The 18,152-nt window shown below is 37.3% G+C and overlaps 1 protein-coding gene across 2 annotated transcripts in view; it reads left to right on the top strand.

Annotated features, from left to right (window-relative positions):
* Window positions 1–5,101: 5,101 nt before the first annotated feature.
* Window positions 5,102–18,152, top strand: part of MICAL3 (microtubule associated monooxygenase, calponin and LIM domain containing 3) — a 146,307-nt gene continuing 133,256 nt past the window's right edge. For both annotated transcript variants that reach the window (XM_044679348.1, XM_044679347.1), the window contains exons 1-8: window positions 5,102–6,176; window positions 7,500–7,707; window positions 10,204–10,320; window positions 10,876–10,977; window positions 11,555–11,710; window positions 14,771–14,871; window positions 17,219–17,476; window positions 17,697–17,812. In XM_044679348.1, coding sequence (XP_044535283.1) covers window positions 5,913–6,176; window positions 7,500–7,707; window positions 10,204–10,320; window positions 10,876–10,977; window positions 11,555–11,710; window positions 14,771–14,871; window positions 17,219–17,476; window positions 17,697–17,812 — 1,322 coding nt within the window. In that variant the 5' untranslated portion in view covers window positions 5,102–5,912. The remainder of the gene's footprint in view (window positions 6,177–7,499; window positions 7,708–10,203; window positions 10,321–10,875; window positions 10,978–11,554; window positions 11,711–14,770; window positions 14,872–17,218; window positions 17,477–17,696; window positions 17,813–18,152) is intronic.

Genomic DNA, 18,152 nt, shown 5'->3' with positions numbered 1-18,152 from the left:
ATGTGTAAATGAAAAGAACAAGAAGACGGTCAAAACTGCTGCAAGACTAAGTTTGGGTCCAAAGAATAGTTATGAGAAGGTGCCTTCTCTCTATACGTGCTATATGTGGGGAATGCTGCATATAATGTCAGAGTTTGTGATATATAAGTTTTGCTGAGCTTTTTCTTGGCATATTTTTATTTTACAACTGGTAGGTGGAGAGGAATCCTCAGGGAAATTTTACATGATATCAAAAGAAAAGATTTTATTTTCTAAAATTTTCAGCAGCTTTTAATTTAGAGTGTATTTCCCAGGACCTACTTTTCTTCACTTCGTATCAGTTCATATAAGTTTTAGAAGCATAGATTTTAAAACAGAAGGGACTTTAGAGGATGTGTAGCTTGAACGCTCACCAAATTTTTCTTCTTTTCTCTAAATTCCTCATTCACATGCCACATTTTATTCCACCATTTCCTCAAGTAAGGGATGTACATTTTGTTTTCAGATTTTTTTTTGGTACTTCTAAAAGTGCTATTAATATTTTTGTTACGCGTGGGACCTTTATTTTTGTCATTGAACTTCTTGGTGTATATATCCATAGCTGTCCAATAAACTTAATATATATCATACTTGTGAAATCCGTGGCCTTTGACCAAAGTTCCTGGTTTATAACAAGCCAAGATTAATCTTGGAGCTTTTTCTCAAAAATATTTCTCTACAACAGAAAGGAAAAGAGCTTCACTTCCTACGTTAAGCACTCGGGCTATCTATATTGAATATTGGAAAGGTTTTATTTAATCAGATGAAAAGTTCAGATACATATTTAAATCCATGAAGTCATGGCAACCGTCCTTTTCTTTCTGAAAGGTCTCACTTTGTCCAGAGACTGGTGGAGTCCTCCAGACTCTAGGATTCAAGGAGAAAATACTTGGCATCACTAAGAAATCAAGCAACCCACCCTTTCAGTGAGTCCCACTCTGTGGGGATGTGCTGGAGTTATCTTGAATCAGCATTAGCTGAGTTTTGGGGTTTTCTGTTTTTAAACGCTTAGTTTCTGTCTAAAAATTGATACTAAGTATTAGTTACAAAGTAGAAGAGCCCAGGGAGTTTATTGTTATTATTTTTTAACACTTACCTTCTGTCTTAGAATTGATACCAGCATCTCACATATACACCTAAAATCTTTGTAGGCCATTTATCAGTTATCAGTGACTATCAGGGTCTCTTGGCTGTCTTCACAGCAAGACTCTGTCCCATGCTACCCTTCCAGATATGGTTCCACTTTGGTCCAGGAACTCTTGCTACAATTCCATTGCTAATAGCTGTATGTTTTGTTTCAACACGTTATATAAATTATATTCTCAATTGAATTTCTTAGAAGTTACACTTTCTTAAAGCAGATAAGCATAAAAAATAATGTATTTAATCTACAATTCCACTGTGGGTCTCTTTTTAATTTTAACACTTTTAAAAATAGCTTATTTCCCAAGTCAGTACCATACATTATCCATGTTTGAAAATATGAATTTTATCATTTTAATTTGTTTTTATTTTTGTGATTGCAAATTATATGTATACTATTATACATACTATATATTTCTATTTGGCTTTGCTTTGTTTCATTATGCATCAGCTCATGTCAGTTTTCTATATTTTAAAAAATTGAAATATTAAAAATTTAGCATCAAACACTAATAACCAACTAAACTTGTTTAATAACTACTTACATGCACTGCATGTAGGATCATAATTTTTTAGTTAAACCTAAGTCATCAGAATTATTTGCCAATTCTTATTCCTTTTTCCTTTTAAAGCATCCCCTTTTACGTGTCCTCTGTTTTCCGGATCTGATTCCTTACTTTGCATTATTTGATAATGGGCTTTCTAGATTTCTTTATTTTCTTTATTCTTGTTGGTCTTAATTATATCACAATATTACCTTAATGTGCCATAAATTATTTAGCCATGTGCTATTAGAAATTTAGGTTGTTCTGAAATATGATTAATTAATTGATAACACCTTTAGGGTGTATTTCCCTTTTTTCTTGGGCTTATTTTTTTTTTAAGCCCTTACCTTCTGTCTTGGAGTCAATACTGTGTATTGGCTCCAAGGCAGAAGAGTGGTAAGGTTGGGCAATGGGGGTCAAGTGACTTGCCCAGGGTCACACAGCTGGGAAGTAGCTGAGACCAGATTTGAACCTAGGACCTCCCGTCTCTAGGTCTGGCTCTCAATCCACTGAGCTACTCAGCTGCCCCCACTGAGCTACCCAGCTGCCCCTCTTGGGCTTATTTTTATTAGTCATTCCTTATGGGGTAGTAATATTCTATTATATTTATATACTACCCTTTCTTTAGCCATTCCTAAGCACTGGGCTGTGGTTCTTTTTTCCCCCCAATTTTTTTTTATCATTATTACAACGTGTTAATATAAAGACACTGATATGGTTAGGTCTTTCTTTGTTGTCAGCGTCCTTGGAAGCATAAACCCCTACTAGTAGCATTACTGGGACAAAGGGTATGAAAAGTTGTAAATTATCTTTTATAAGTAGTTTTTTCTACTACTAAGTAGTTTTTTTCAGCAGTGAATTAAATGTACTTGTTTTCCTACATCCTCCAAACCATGGAAATTTTATGTTTTATTATTTTTGCCAGGTTAATAGGTATGGATTCCTCCTAAAGAGTTGTTTTAATTTACTTTTATCTAATTATTAGATATCATTGGCTATTGTCTTTTCTGATTATTAGCACTTTTATAATAGTTGCTGATAGTTTACATTTCTTTTAAGAACTGTTTGTTGGGTGGGCAGCTGGGTGGCTCAGTGGATTGAGAGGCAGGCCTAGAGATGGGAGGTCCTGGGTTCCAATCTGGCCTCAGAAACTTCCTAACTGTGTGACTGTCACCATTGGCAAGTCACCATTGCTCTTCTGCCTTGGAACCAATACATAGTATTGATTATAAGACAGAAGGTAAGGGTTAAAAAAAAAAAACTGTTTGTTGGGTATTGTCGACAACTTATCTGTGGGTAAATGGTCCTTAAACCTGTAGAATAATGAAACAGAAGGTTTGGATATCAGTTTACCAGAGATGTTGCATGAAAATATTCTTAATCTGTATCTTTTCTCCTTTTTGGCTTCATCATTATTTTGCTCTTTTTACTTATATATACATTGTAGCATAGTCTTGTCTTCTAGATTTTCTCTGCCTTCTTTTTCTAATACTTTTGAACTGTTTTCTTAGATCATTTCCTTGATACTTTACTTCATATTTTTCATTTTATGAATATTTCATATTCATCTTTTTATGGGAGACCAATAATTCTCATATAGTCTAGAGTTCAGCCTTCTAGCTCTCTTGCTTTGATTTGTAGGGTTCTGAGGTCATCTTCTAGTTCTAACATTTCTCTGAATTCAGCTCTGTTGTTCATCTTTTTTGTTGTTATTATTCTGCCTAAAGAGTTCATGATTTCATTCAGATTTCCTGTCTTCCTGCTTTAAAATTCGTTCCTCTGAGATCCTAATCCCAGATCTTCTATCGCATATTCTTGTTCTAAGATTCTCATAATGTGCCTAAATTTTGTATTTTAGAGGTGTGACTGAGATTACAGTCTTTTGCAGATTTCTCCTTTCTTTAACCTGTAGAATTTATTCATTTTACTAGCACTTAACCCTTTTCCTTTTCAGTTTTTCTTGTTAATCTTCCTGTAGAATATTTTTTGTTCCTCCCACCCCTTTTCTCTTTTGGGTTGTTCTTTTGTTTTATTTGGCCTCCATCTGCCTTTTGTTTTGAGGTGGTGCTGCAGGAGAATTGGCAGTCACTCCACCATCTTGCTGGAGGACCTGGCTTGCATTTCAGCGGCTCCTGACTCGGGTAGCAGCAGCAAAGAGTTCCTGGGTCAGGTGCAGGTTCCCTGGTAGCATCTATCCTCACTGCATTTTTCCATCTCTAGCTCTTGTTTTTTTTGTTTGTTTAAACCCCTACCTTCTATCTTAGAATTGATACTGTGTGTGAGTTCCAAGACAGAAGAGTGGTAAAGGCTAGGCAATGGGGGTTAAGTGACTTGTCCAGGGTCACACAGTTAGGAAGTGTCTGAGGCCAGATTTGAACCTAGGACCTCCCGTCTCTGGGCCTGGCTCTATCCACTGAGCCCCCTACCTGCCCCTCTCTTGTTTTTCTGTGCTCTCCTTAAGGCCAAATCCAAAAGTATAATCCATTCATATATTCTAGATGTGGATATTGATCACATGGACTTTTCTTGTCAAGAAAATTTAACTGATCAAAGAGAGACAACAGGGATTTAGAAAGACCTTGTGAAGATGCTTCCTGGACACACCTTTTACCTTTGGTTAATTGGTGAACCATCTGTAGCAAATTGTTCTGACAGGGCAGCGTTGGGGCCATTGTGTGATGATAAAAGCACTTAGCTCCTGTGTTAAGAGCATTTTCAAGTAACAGGAATTTGGTTAACGCTTGATCCATTTCCCAACACCAGTTCTCACTGATATATCATATAATGTTTTATACAACAGTAAAAGCTTGTTACTATTAGAATCACTCTAATTCTTATTAGAGACAGAACTCTTCGGAAGATAAAGCCAAGGATTTTGTGGATTTAGGGATGAGGAGAGGGAGTGAGGGAGGAATGGGGAGAGGAGAGGGAGAGAAAAAGAAAGGGGAGAGAGAGAGAGAGAGAAGGAGAAGGGGAAGGAGGAGAGGGAGAGAAAAAGAAAGGGAGGAGAGAGAAGGGGAAAGAAGAGAGGGAGAGAAAAAGAAAGGGAGGAGAGAGAGAAGGGAAGAGTAGAGGTGCCAAAGGTCATAGTGAGAACAAAGAATAAGTTTGGGAGGAGTGACATTAAAGGAGGGATGGAAAGATAGATTATGATCAGAGAGTGGAATTTCAAAGTGCAAAATCGTAAGAGAGAAAAGTGGGGAGAGACAGAGAGAGAGAAGGGAGAAAGGAGAGAGAGAATTCCTGACCCTGGGCAAGTCATTTCTGCCTTGGAAACAATACACAGTATTGATTCTAAGATGAAAGATAAAGGTTATTTTTTTTTTTATTTATTTCCCATGGTTACATGGTTCATATTGTTGCCCTTTCCTCTTCCCTCCCCTGTCCTGTAGCTGATGAGCAGCTGCTCTGGGTTATACGAGTATTAGCATTCAATACCTATTTCCATGTTATTCATTTTTGTAATAATCTTTTGAAATCAAAATATAAGGATTATTTTTTTAAAATAATTTATTTGATAAATTATTTGGAGAAATCACTTTAATGTTCTAGTGGACAGACTAGAGTAGCTTTAGGAAATATTTGGTCTCTTTCTTTTGGCAATTTAAGAACTGCTTTGTCAAAAAATAGAACTGGCTCCATAATATACCAAAATACTCATGTAAGCAAAAAAAAAAATTATAAATGAAGTGAGTATTTCCATCGATTGTAAAATGGCTTAACATTATAGTTCATGAATGTAGTGGAAACAAAACCAGGAGAACAATATACAAAGTGACTGCAAACTTAAAAAAAAAAGAAAAGAAAAGAAAGTGGGGTTCTGAACAATTGGTAGTTACCAATCCTGGATATAAAATAGAAAATGAAACACCGCTGTACTTTCTGTGGAAAGGGAAGCAATGAGAGCTGTCAATTGTTACTTTTTTTGGTTGGTTGTGCCTAATTCTTTGTTACAAAGGAAGAGACCATGTAGGCGATGGAATTATATACAGAAATGACTAATATAGAACAAGACAAAAATAAATAAAAAGTACTCTTCAAGAAATTAATTATTTAAAAACCAGAACTGCCTTTCTAAGAAACCTTAGAAAATTCAGGTTTATTAACCACTTCTTCCTTTCTCCTTTGATTTTGATAGATTAATGTAGGTATCAGGAGAAAACAACTGCCCCCTCCCCTTATGCAGGGGTTACCAAGAGTGGAAGCATGGAGGAAAGCCGAAATGAGAAGATGAATGAAGCTCATATTCTTTTTGACCGCTTTGTCCAAGCCAGCACCTGCAAAGGAACGCTGAAAGCTTTCCAAGAGCTTTGTGACTATCTGGAGCTAAAACCCAAGGACTATCGCTCCTTCTACCACAAGCTCAAGTCCAAGCTTAACTACTGGAAAGCCAAAGCCCTTTGGGCAAAACTGGATAAACGAGGCAGCCACAAAGACTACAGAAAGGGAAAAGTGTGCACCAACACCAAGGTAAGAGTTGTCGGGATGTACCAGTATCCTGGGGCTAGGATTTTAGGACAAGGGTCCACAGGGAAGAATCAGTGTTGGGAGGCTATATGAAGTCTGCATAGATTTCAGCAACAACCCAGAATGGAAAAAGAGACTCTTATTTCCTTCTTCAAAATCTATGTGTCTGTTAGATGTGTTCATGAAGACATTATATTAATAGTGTCGTGAAAGCCTCAATTATCCAAGGTGACAACTCAAAAAGGGCAGCAGTTCAGGGAGAATTAGAAACAAAAATAGCATCTCACATGAAGATAAAAATGTCATTTTCAAATAGATTTATTCAAGTACTAAGGCAAATTTAAATTCTTTCAGAGCCAAAAGAATAAAAAAAGCCACACACCCACTGCCTATATTTAATCATCATGGTCTTTCATTTGTTTGGGACTTATATATAGAAATAGTCAACAAGCAGGCCATTTGAGACCCCCCTTTTTAAAAACATTCAACACTAGCCTTGCACCCATATTTTAAAGATGCTTTATTCTGACCTAGGTGTAGTCACAAGTATTTATTAAAGGGTTGAATTCTGAGGAAATCTTGCTCCAGATGGGAATGTCCAGAGGATTTGTTTCAGACAAAATTTTGCTGAACCTGTACAATGGTTTATATCATCCCCTTCCCGCCCACCCCCTACAATTTGATGGTGAAAGAGATGGAAAAAAGGAGGCAGCTAATAATAGACTGTTCAAGAAAAAACAAGAAAGAAAAAAGAGCGCAATTGGAATATTTTTTTAATGCATTAAAGCAAACAGAAGGAACAGCAGATAGGACACCTTGAAAGTTATATGTGGGGGCAGCTAAGTAGCACATTGGAGAGAGGGCCAGGCTTCAAATTAAGAGGACTGGATTCAAATCTTCCCAGCTGTGTGATCCTAAGTAAATCATTATTTGCCTAGCTTCTTCTGTCTTACTGACTTTTTACTCTTCTGTCTTAAGAGTTGTTACTAAGACAGAAAGAGAATTTTTTTAAAAGTTCAAATTAATATACACATAGTTGGTTTTGGATTTTTTTTTTGCAATTTTATTATTATTATTCTATACTTAAGGAAAAGTTACCTTTATTTTAGAAAGATTCATAGTTACAAGTTAAAATCTCGTTTCACCCTTCTACTTTGTATATGGAAAAACTCATTTTGTTTGGTTTTTATGTTCTGGATGAAAGAGGAGAAGCAGGAGAAAAAGTAAATGGGAAATGTTCTTTGTTGTGAAATGGTGAGTCTTTACACAAATGTGGATGATCTCTGGAGGTGCTTTTCTTGCCCTGACAATAGCCGTGTGTTTCAGTGTCTCATCATCGGAGCTGGACCTTGTGGCCTTCGCACAGCCATTGACTTGTCCTTACTGGGAGCCAAGGTGGTGGTCATTGAGAAGCGGGATGCCTTCTCCCGCAACAATGTTCTACATCTCTGGCCATTTACCATACATGACCTGCGGGGTCTGGGTGCCAAGAAGTTCTACGGCAAGTTCTGCGCTGGGGCCATTGACCACATCAGTAAGTGGCCCGGAGTCTCCAAGAGCTTCCATTTTGTTTTGGCGGGAAGGAGCAGGTGGCACGTTGGGAGAGATCTACCTCTAGCCCTGTTGGGTCTATGGTGGTGATGATAATTAATCTAGACTCATTCTAATTGTGTTCTCTCCAGAACTCTTCAGCTATGTTTTGGGCTTGGGTTTCCGCAAGGTAATTGCAATTTGATACAGACTGGCATGACAGTAGTCCATCTGGAGTAATTTGGAACCAGAGGATAACTGGATGACATGTTAAATAGTGGTCTTGATTCTGAGGTAGTTTTATTAAGGAGCCCATTATCTCAAGTGTCCCCAAATGTTCCCTTTTGTTTTTGTTTTTTTTTTAAACTTTTGTACAATTTTGTACATCCTTGTCCGGCACCCAATGTCTTCCTCTAGTTAGAGAAATTATTTCTTATTCCATTAAACTAAAATCTGTGAAGTGTTTGGGGTATATACAGCGGTTTACAAATAAAATGTAAAATAATAGGGAATAAAATGATGACCTTCTTTGGGATTAATTATTCCAGAGGGTGACAGTTTTGGGCAGCTGAAAAGAAAAACTTAGATGATTTGTAGCAAGATTTGTCTGCTCTTAGGTATTCTGTATAGATCACAGGCTGTATTGATTTTAGAAAAGGACCCAAGCTACATGAATTCAACAGATCTCATTATCTACCATATTTGATTTCAGAAGTAGTCCGCAAAAGAGAAAGACTTAGCTTCAGATTCTGGCTAAAATACTTAATAATTCTGTGACAATGGACAAGTCCTATGAATCTCTCTTGGTTTCTGGAAACTGGAGATAATTATAGTTAATACTATTATTTCAGAATTATTTTGAAAAAATGTTTTTTAGACCATAAGATCCTAGATGACCTCCGGAGGTTGATTTCAACCTAAACACCATTAGCTTTTTCAGACTGACATTATTTAAAATTTGCTTTCCCAAGTCTTTTGGGAAACACAACTTTCCAATCCAAGTAGCATCAATATTAAGCATTACCCGGTAAGGATTTCAGGAATAGTAAGAGATATAGTGGAAGGAGCTTGGGACTCAGATTTGACCAGATTATTTTCCCAGCTTTGCCATTAACTATCTCTGAGACCTTTGGCACTACACCTTTCTCATCTGGGAAATGTAAGTGCCCTTCCTTAGAAGTAGGTCAGACAAATATTGATAAAATAAGAAAACAAATTATAAAGGAAGGCACTTGGCAAAAATAAATGTCTGGTGGTATTATTTTGCAGAAGTAATGAGATTATTTCAGGCCTGGTGGTGGTGGTGGTGGAGGAACTGTACTTCATGGCAAGGCTGGCTAAGATCAACTCCAAAATGACTGGTTGTTACCATTGATAACTTTTATTTGTTAATGCTTCACAGATTAACATAATATGCTTTTTTTAAAATTTGATAATCACAGAAATCCCATGAAGTAGGCAAGAAATGTAATCCTACGTTACATTTCAGGAAACTGAGACTAATGCAGATTAATCTTTAAAATTAGTTTAATTAATTAAAGATTAAACTTGCTCAGAATCCTATCACTAATAATGGCAAAGCTAAGCCCTATAAATTTCTCAGTCCTTCTGGCTCTGTCTTTCACTGTGTTACCTTTTCTTTGCAAGGAACTTTTGATAGGCATTATTAGAAACAGAAAGTAGTATAAAACATTGTTCTAGACCTCTGAGAAATTCATAATGATTTTTCTTGATCATTTACTTTTCTTTTTTAAAGTTTTCCCTTATTATATACACTTTTGAGAAAAACAATGGACAGGGAACCAGCTTTTCATCTCAGATGAGTCAGGCTATGTCACCCTGAGTAAATAATTTAATTTATAAGCCATAAATGCAGGGTTATTGGGTCCTCTCAGGGCAAAATTTGGAATGGAATTATGCCTCTCATTTTATAGGAATGTTGTAAGGATAAATGAGGTAATGCATGCATATGTAAACCTTTTGAAAGGAAAGTGCTCTGGAATTCTATTGGAGTGTAATAGTTGTTTTCTTTTCCTTAATGCTTATTATGTGTGAATATAAACACATGTATTATTATCCCTCTTGCCCTACTCAGGTGTGGCATTCCTCCCATTATGCCAGACTAAGAAACAAAAGTCTCCAGTTTTTCTCTACATTTTACTTGTAGAAGGAGGGAGAGATAGGAAACTGGCTATGCCTGCTGGCCCTATCTCTACCCATTCTGTAAAAGAGGGGAGTAGCTTTGAGTCTGTCTGGAGGGCAGACACAGAAACGTATCTCCCCCATAGTCTGTATTTGCTCTTTTTAAAAAAAAAAACAGCTTTAGGGTTTGACTTGGAAAATATTTCTTGCCAGTGGAGGCGTTGAGAATGTGAAGAAGCCGAGAGTGGGTGGATGGGTGGGGGGGAGTCGTAGAGACGTTTTTGAATGGCTCCCCCTTTTCTGTAGTGCTTTCCTTAAAGCTGTTCTTGGGTTTGTCCCCATCCTACTTATCCTATAGGCATCCGGCAGCTCCAGCTGATCCTTTTGAAGGTTGCCTTAATTCTTGGCATTGAAATCCATGTCAACGTGGAATTCCAAGGGCTCGTCTACCCCCCTGAGGACCAAGAGAATGAACGTAAGTTGGAAGAAAACTTTTGGGGGCTGCAGAGAGTAGAAGAATGAATAAGAAGGGATGGAAGCAAAGGGAAAAACTGTACAACATTTTTTATCTATATCTATATATAGATATAGATATAGATATAGATAGATATAGATATGGATAGATAGATATAGATATAGATATAGTTTGGTTTCAGAGTAAACATTTTTAGATTCCTCACAAATATTGCCTTTTGGACTCCCTGGGGTTCTTTGGATCTGAGAAATAGACAGTGGGGTTGCTTAAGACTTTGTAAACATTAATCATGGAACTATGGAAAAATATTCTTAATTAATTTTATTTTTGGGGGGAAATTTGTAAGCATTGCATTTTTTGTGGGAAATCTCTTCCTTTGCAAGTCTTCTTAAGGACTTCTCTCCTAGAATTTACAATCCATGAGTCTTCGATATTGATTTAAATACTGTCTATATTCTTTGAATACTCAGAAATTTGCTCCTCTATAGGGATTTTGTAGCCTTGCTTGTGTGATGCAGGTCGGAGAGGCAACATTCATTTGTGTTTGCTCCACAGGAATAGGTTGGCGGGCACAGGTACACCCCAAAACACACCCCGTATCGGAGTATGAATTTGAAGTGATCATTGGAGGAGATGGCCGGAGGAACACCTTGGAAGGTACCTTTTGGTTTAGATACCCTTTGGCTTGGGCGTAGTAGGAGGTCGCTGTTGGCACACCGGGCTTTTTCAGATGCTCGCCGTGGTTATAAATGTTTTAAATGCCTTCATGGTGGGAGAGTTGGATATGCCTCCTCGTGATACCTTCTGACTGCTTTGAAGCTTAATGAATTACATTCGGTGACAGTGGTTCAATTTCCCTTTCCTTACCCCTCTCCTCACTCCTGCAACCCAGGGAATACCTTTGGGGTGTCATCTTTTTTCAGATCTAGGGAGAAGAGGGCAGGCTTCTTCCTTTGCTCATCTCCATAGCAATAGGACTACACTTTCAAGTCACAGTTCACAGTATTGGAATTAAAATCATACTATAAACGAGGTAGCATCTCATCACAGTGGATGATGCTTTCCCTGAGCATCATCAGTCTTCTCTAGTTGGAAGGAAGGCACGAAGTTTTTCAAGCTTTTCTCCCTTCTCCTTCCTCCTACTCTAATCCTCTCATGTCTCATCTCTCTCATTTGAATTCTAACAGTTTGAAGTTCTAACAGAACTTCTCTGGGAAACTTTATTTTCCTCTAGGGTTTCGTCGGAAAGAATTTAGAGGCAAATTGGCCATTGCCATCACAGCAAACTTCATCAACCGCCATACCACTGCAGAAGCCAAAGTAGAAGAGATCAGCGGTGTGGCCTTCATATTCAATCAGAAGTTCTTCCAGGAACTTCGGGAAGCTACAGGTTGGTGGTCGATGTGGTTCTCCTTGACAGGGAGGGGGATACCTGGGTTAGGTGTGGAAATAAGCAACGTGGAAGATAGTTGGATCAAACAATTAGGTTCCTAATAAGACATTTTCCACCATTATTTCCCTTCAGCTGTTTCTCAGTAGTCTGTCCTTTTCAGAGCAAAACTTGGGTGATGAGAATAAAATTCTCATTAATATTGCTTCCAGGTTTTCAAAGCATTTTACACATATTAAATAATTTGATCTCCACAACCACCCTGAGTTAAAATGATCTTGTTATTTCTGATTCTGCAAGTGACTGCCCAGGCAAGTGTTGAGGCACATTTTGAACCCATATCATCTTGACTCTAAGTTTAGCATTCCTGGCAAGATGCCAAGTGTTCTCTTATTATGAGTTAAAGTGTTTGATGAGACACCCAATTCTCTGATTTTCCATTTAGGGGCAGTGAAATGTAGTTTAAGAATATGGTTAAGGGGTAGTTAAATGGCTATTTTTTTCAATCCACTGAGCCACCTAGGGTGGTTGTTGTTGTTTTTAATAATAAAAAAAAGGATATAATCGTATTTAGGTTGCATGGCTCTGGTCTAAGACAGTCAAGGGCCTCGACTTTTAAGCTTAGTCGTACTACAAAGTTTCTGCTACATGGTGTGGGGTAAGTCACTTGTCCTTTTCATTGATAAAAAAAAAAAAAAGTTTAAACCCTCTTTAAATTTCTGTGACTCCAATCTTCTAAAGCCCAATTCAAATGCCCCTTTTTTTCTATGAATCCTCCCTTGATTCTACCTTCACTAATAACCTTTTCTCCCTTACACCTCCTTTAGTTTTTGTTTTACAACTATGTGATCCCTTTGTATTCTCTCTTTTCTACCTTATCACTTGGTGACCTACTCCCCTGGGTTTCTCTGTGCAGTTTCTCTCGTCTCGACTGAACTGTGCTCATGAATCATCAGCTGCTCATTTCAAACCAACTGGCTCCTGGACCTCCCAAACTCCTTTGAACTTCCTTATTTTTGCTGAGACCAGCCACCATCCCAGTCTCACAGTCTTGGCATTACCATCAGCCCCTCACTTTTCCTCACCCAGGGAGTTGTCAAATGATACTACTTTTACAACCACGACATCTCTCTGTCCCCTTCTCCCTAATCACCCAGCCACTACTTTAGTTCAGGTTCTGATTCTCTCTTTCCTAGACAATTTCAGTAGCCACCTAATTAGCTCCCCAGCTTCCAGGCTCTTCCTGTTTTAATCTATCCTTCCCACAAATTCGAGTGTAATTTTTCTTGAGCACCCCTCTCATCCTGTCACTCCATCACTCAGTGTTGCCTCTAGGTTAAATTTTAACCCCTTTTGCCCTTTATTAAAGCTTTATTTTTATTTATTTAATTTAATCTATTTACTTATTTGTTATTTGAGTGTTGATTTTATCATTAATAAATTAATAAAATTTTGATTAGAATTAAAATATTTTATTTTCCCAAACATTATTCCTAAAATATAATTATCATATTTATATATTATGTAAATATTAATGTTATATCAATCATTATCAGTTAGTTGACAAATTATCAATATAATAATTAATTATAATTAATGCTAAAGTATTAGCCCCTGTTTGCCTTTAAATCCTTTACAGTCTAGCCCTTCCTGCTTTTTCAGTTTCCATTACTCTGTTGCCTATGCTCAAATGACTTTATATTTATTGTGTATATACTTAAATAATTTATATATAATTTTCTGTGACCTCTTCCCAGCCAGGGAATTGTTTCAGGGTTATTTAAGACCAAGGATTGTTTTAAACTTATGAGAATCAAATGAAACACTATATGTAAAGGATTTTGAAAACCTTAATGTCCTATGTAAATTTTAGCTATTACTAGGATTTGTTTTTTTGTTTGAAGTTCTAGGACTGCATCTGGCACATAGTAGATGTTTAATAAATCCATATCAATTTATTGATCACCTAGAACAGTGGTGTCAAGCAATCTTCATGTTGAGTTAGTTTTAAAATGGAATATTATCTGTGTTTTATTGTATTTGTATTTTGTTAAATATTTCCCAATTATGTTTTAATCTAGTTTCATACCCATACTTGGGAGAGTTACAGGCCATATGTTAGACACCACTAGTCTCTTAAGCTTCACAATAGTTGGGATTTTATTCACCTTTAGTACTTAGAGCAATACTTTGAATAGAATAGGCAACTGACAAAGATTTGTTGGATTGAATTGGTTTTAGATAGATAAACCATGTTTTTTCAGAAGTTTTTTTTTTGCTAACTTTCTTCACTGCCTTGAACTTGGTTTCTTTCTCTAGGACCTATCTTCATTAAATTACTACACTAAAAGGCAGCTAGGTGGCTCAGTGCCTTGAAGATAGGAGGTCCTGGGTTCAAAAGTGACCTCAGACACTTCCTAGCTGTGTGACCCTGGGCAAGTCACTTAACCCCCATTGTCTAACCGTTACAATACTTCTCCCTTGGAACCCCAATACATAGTATTGATTCTAAGACAGAAAGTAACTTTTTTTTTTTTTTTAATTACTTGCACATCAGATTACTTGCATTTCACTTTAGTTTATTTGGGGATTTTGGTTTTATATTCTCTTACAAAAAGGAACACTAGGGTAATATGTTTTGCATGCTAATACATATGTAAACCAGATCAAATTGCTTACTCTCTCCAGGAAGGGGTAGAGGAGGGAGGGAAGGAGATAGTTTTTGGAAAATTGTTATTATAGTTAATTGGTAAAATAAAATATTTTTATGGGGGAAAAAACCCTAGAGTACTAGAAGGTGATCTAACTTACTCTGCCATCCAACTAGCACTCAAATCTTTATTTCTCCCAACAAGATAATTATGCTTCCAATTTAGAATTGAAATCTTTGTGTTTCATTTAAAACCTTCACACAATTTTAAATTATTCATTATTTTTCCTAAAGCTCTTATTTGTTCTTTTTTGTACTCAGTTCTCCTCGGTTCTTTATGGACCCATATTCAGTCATGTTAATGATGTTTGGGAAAGCACAACATTTATGCATTTGTCTTCTGGCTACAGGTATTGATTTGGAGAACATTGTCTACTACAAAGACGACACTCACTACTTTGTCATGACAGCCAAAAAGCAAAGTTTACTAGACAAAGGAGTAATATTGCACGTGAGTTGAGTTTCCTTTAAAACATTTTCCTTTTGTATTAAGCACTTTTCTGGCAATTTTTACCAGGCGCCTAAATATGGGCTAAATTTGGTTTCTCCACCCCTTACCTTATTTCTTCCAAGAAAAATTAAAAAGTAATCCCATCCTTATCACCTGGAAAAATGAGAGCTTCTATTAGAGTCATGTTAATAACAGTGGCAAGCCATTGAGAATTCAGAGGCTGGATGATGACTTAATTTGAAGTTGTAGAGAATTCTGCATTATGGGGCACAGCAGAGTTGGCAGGATTTGGAAGCATCTGTTGACCGGTAACTGGCTTGTTAATAATGTGGGTGGTGTTCTGTACTCATTACATATGTGTTTATCCAGAAAACCCTTGGGCAAAAGGCCAGGTAATGGTAAATTAAACTCAAGCCAAATTTAGTCAGTCTTACTCAAGAATAACCATCCAGGGTATGTCTTCCTATCTCTAAGTTCCTCTATTCCCAAACTATTTTCCAGATGATTAATTGAATGATTCTTGCCCTAGGATGATATTTAAAATGCCCAATGTTCTCTTATTAATAACCTTAGCACTAAGGCAGAATTGTACAAAAGGAAATCTTCCCTGAGAGTCTAAGAATCCTAGGGATTCACTATTGCTAGGTGGGTGGAGAAGAGAGAGAGAGGAAAGGAGAGTGAGGGGGAGAAAGATGGAGATGGAGAGAGGGTGGGGGAGAAAGGAGAGAGATGGAGATGGGGAGAAGGAGAGAGAGAGGGAGAGAAATGGAGATGGAGAGAAAGAGAGTGGGGAGAGGGAGATGGAGAGAGATGGAGATTAAGGGAGGGAGAGGAAGGGGGAAAGATAGAGAGAGAGATGGAGAAGATGCCAGGGTTAATACAGATCTGTTCTAGACTTTTGTTCTCACTAGAGGATTTTTTTAAACTAATTTTTTTTTAATTAATAGGAATTAATTTTAGGTAGCTCTTTGAGTTTGTGGGATGAAAGTGATGGATGAATTTCAGTTTAGTTTGAGTGATACTACTCTTCCCTTAGCTGAAGACAAAGGAGTTTGTAAACAAATAGGCATAAACACACAGCATTAATGTTCCCTTTTGCCCCTAAATCTGGCCCACGGTTAGGTTAGCTTAGCTTAGCTTTCTTTGTACTAAATCATTGTACTATTATCCATTGTCATCTGTATCCATCAAACTGGCATACTAAGGGACCTAAGGGACCAAGACTCATTTAAAATCTCCTACCTTTGACAGACCATATTAGGTGAAAGGAAATATGTAGGAACAATTTTAGAATTTCAAGACCTGATTTACTTTTCTTTTTTTTTTTTTAATTTCTTTTCCTAGAGGGCAGCAGGGACTATGCCTTATGTTTATCCTAACAAGCCTCTGGCAGGTGCTCTTTCATCAGTGAACAAACATTGTTTCCAGGACAAACATGAATGTTTCTGTTTTGGCTTTTAAAGTCTTGTAAATAAATGTTTTCGCTAGTCCTTTGCACCTTTAGGCTCTACTTCAATGAAATAGGAAATATCAGTGCTGCTATTCAGATCCTGTGGCTTCATCATAAGGGAAGGAATGTCTCATACCATTTTACAGAAACTTGTTCTGTTACCATTGTTTCCCTTTGAAGATGGATTCCTCTGGATCCTTTCACGATCTAATTTTCATTTATTGTGTTGAAATATTTCTCATTTGCAATATATTTCTTCTCCCTAACCTCCCAGATTACTGTTGTTGTCCACCTAACAATGAAACTTTCTTCTTTCTTTTAGGATGTATTCAAGATAGGAAGGACATTTGGTGATAATTTAGATGGTTTTAATCACAGCATGATGTCCTATTTTTGAGCTTTAGCTTTTGCAAGCTAAAGTAATTAGAAATATCCAATTAAAACATTTTTATCAATACCTTCTATTTTTTTTTTATCATCTTCATGTTTTTATATATCTTTCCTCTTCCTGACCCAGAGAGCCATCCCTTCTAACAAAGAATACAATTGAGTCCGACAGAATACGCAGTGTATGTTCCATATCTTTCATCCTTTTCCCCCCTTCCTCCTCCCCTCCCCCAAAAGGAGGGAGGTGCATTTTGTCATCTATTCATAGAAGTTGAGCTTGGTCATAATTACACAGTATTCACTTTGGGGAGTTTTGATGTCATCGTCTTTGCATATATTATTTACTTAGCTCTTTATGCATGCATCCGTTCATGCCTTCCCATTCTTCTCTGAATTTTCCATGTTCTTTGCTTCTTACATTGTAAAAGAATTCCATTATTTTCAGGTATCACCATTTTAAGTTTTTAACTGAATTCTTCTATGATGAACCTCTTCTCTCTTCGGAAACAGGACTACGCTGACACAGAACTCTTGCTCTCTCGGGAGAATGTGGACCAGGAGGCTCTCCTCAACTATGCCAGGGAAGCAGCCGACTTCTCTACCAATCAGCAGCTGCCATCGTTGGACTTTGCCATCAATCACTATGGGCAGCCAGACGTGGCCATGTTTGACTTTACCTGCATGTATGCCTCAGAGAATGCAGCCCTGGTACGGGAACAGAATGGCCATCAGTTACTGGTGGCCCTGGTTGGGGATAGCCTGCTTGAGGTGAGCATGAAGGAAAGAGGGTGTAATTTTAGAGGGGAAGAATGTAAAAATGTATCATCAAATGAGTATCAAATGAGCCATAGCTAGACTTTAAAAAAATGTAATTCGTTGTTGTTTACTATAGCTAAACTCCAGCAGAATGTCATGCTTTTTAGTTCATTTTCCCCTTTTAACTTATTTTACTCTTTCTTCTTCACTTCCCCCACGCAAAAAACCTTAGCCTTTTTGGCCAATGGGAACTGGAATAGCCCGAGGCTTTCTGGCTGCTATGGACTCAGCCTGGATGGTCCGAAGCTGGTCTCTAGGAATTAGTCCCCTGGAGGTTCTAGCAGAAAGGTAACGGAAATATTACACTCCTGTTTGAAAACTGAAAATGTGATTTTTGTGTGTGTGTGACTTCTTTCTTGGCAACTTCAGTGGCTTTGATGAATTTAACTTTCTTCTCTAAGAAGATGACTCCCACGTCTATATCCAGCCCCAGTCTTTTCCCTGAACTTCAGTCCTATATCATCGGTTGTTTCCAACTAGATGTCTGACCAAATTCCATCTCTTTCCTTCCTAAAACCTTTTCCTCTTTCTCCATTTTTGTCAAAGGCACCACTATCCTTCCAGCATCTCACATTCCATAAATTTGGCATTATTATTGATTCACATTCTTTCACCCCAAATTTATGCC

The sequence above is a fragment of the Gracilinanus agilis genome, chromosome 5 (assembly GCF_016433145.1).
Source record: "Gracilinanus agilis isolate LMUSP501 chromosome 5, AgileGrace, whole genome shotgun sequence".
In the NCBI taxonomy this organism is placed as follows: Eukaryota; Metazoa; Chordata; class Mammalia; order Didelphimorphia; family Didelphidae; genus Gracilinanus; species Gracilinanus agilis.
Note: the sequence above shows the minus strand (reverse complement) of the source record. Positions and strands in the feature narration are given on the sequence as shown.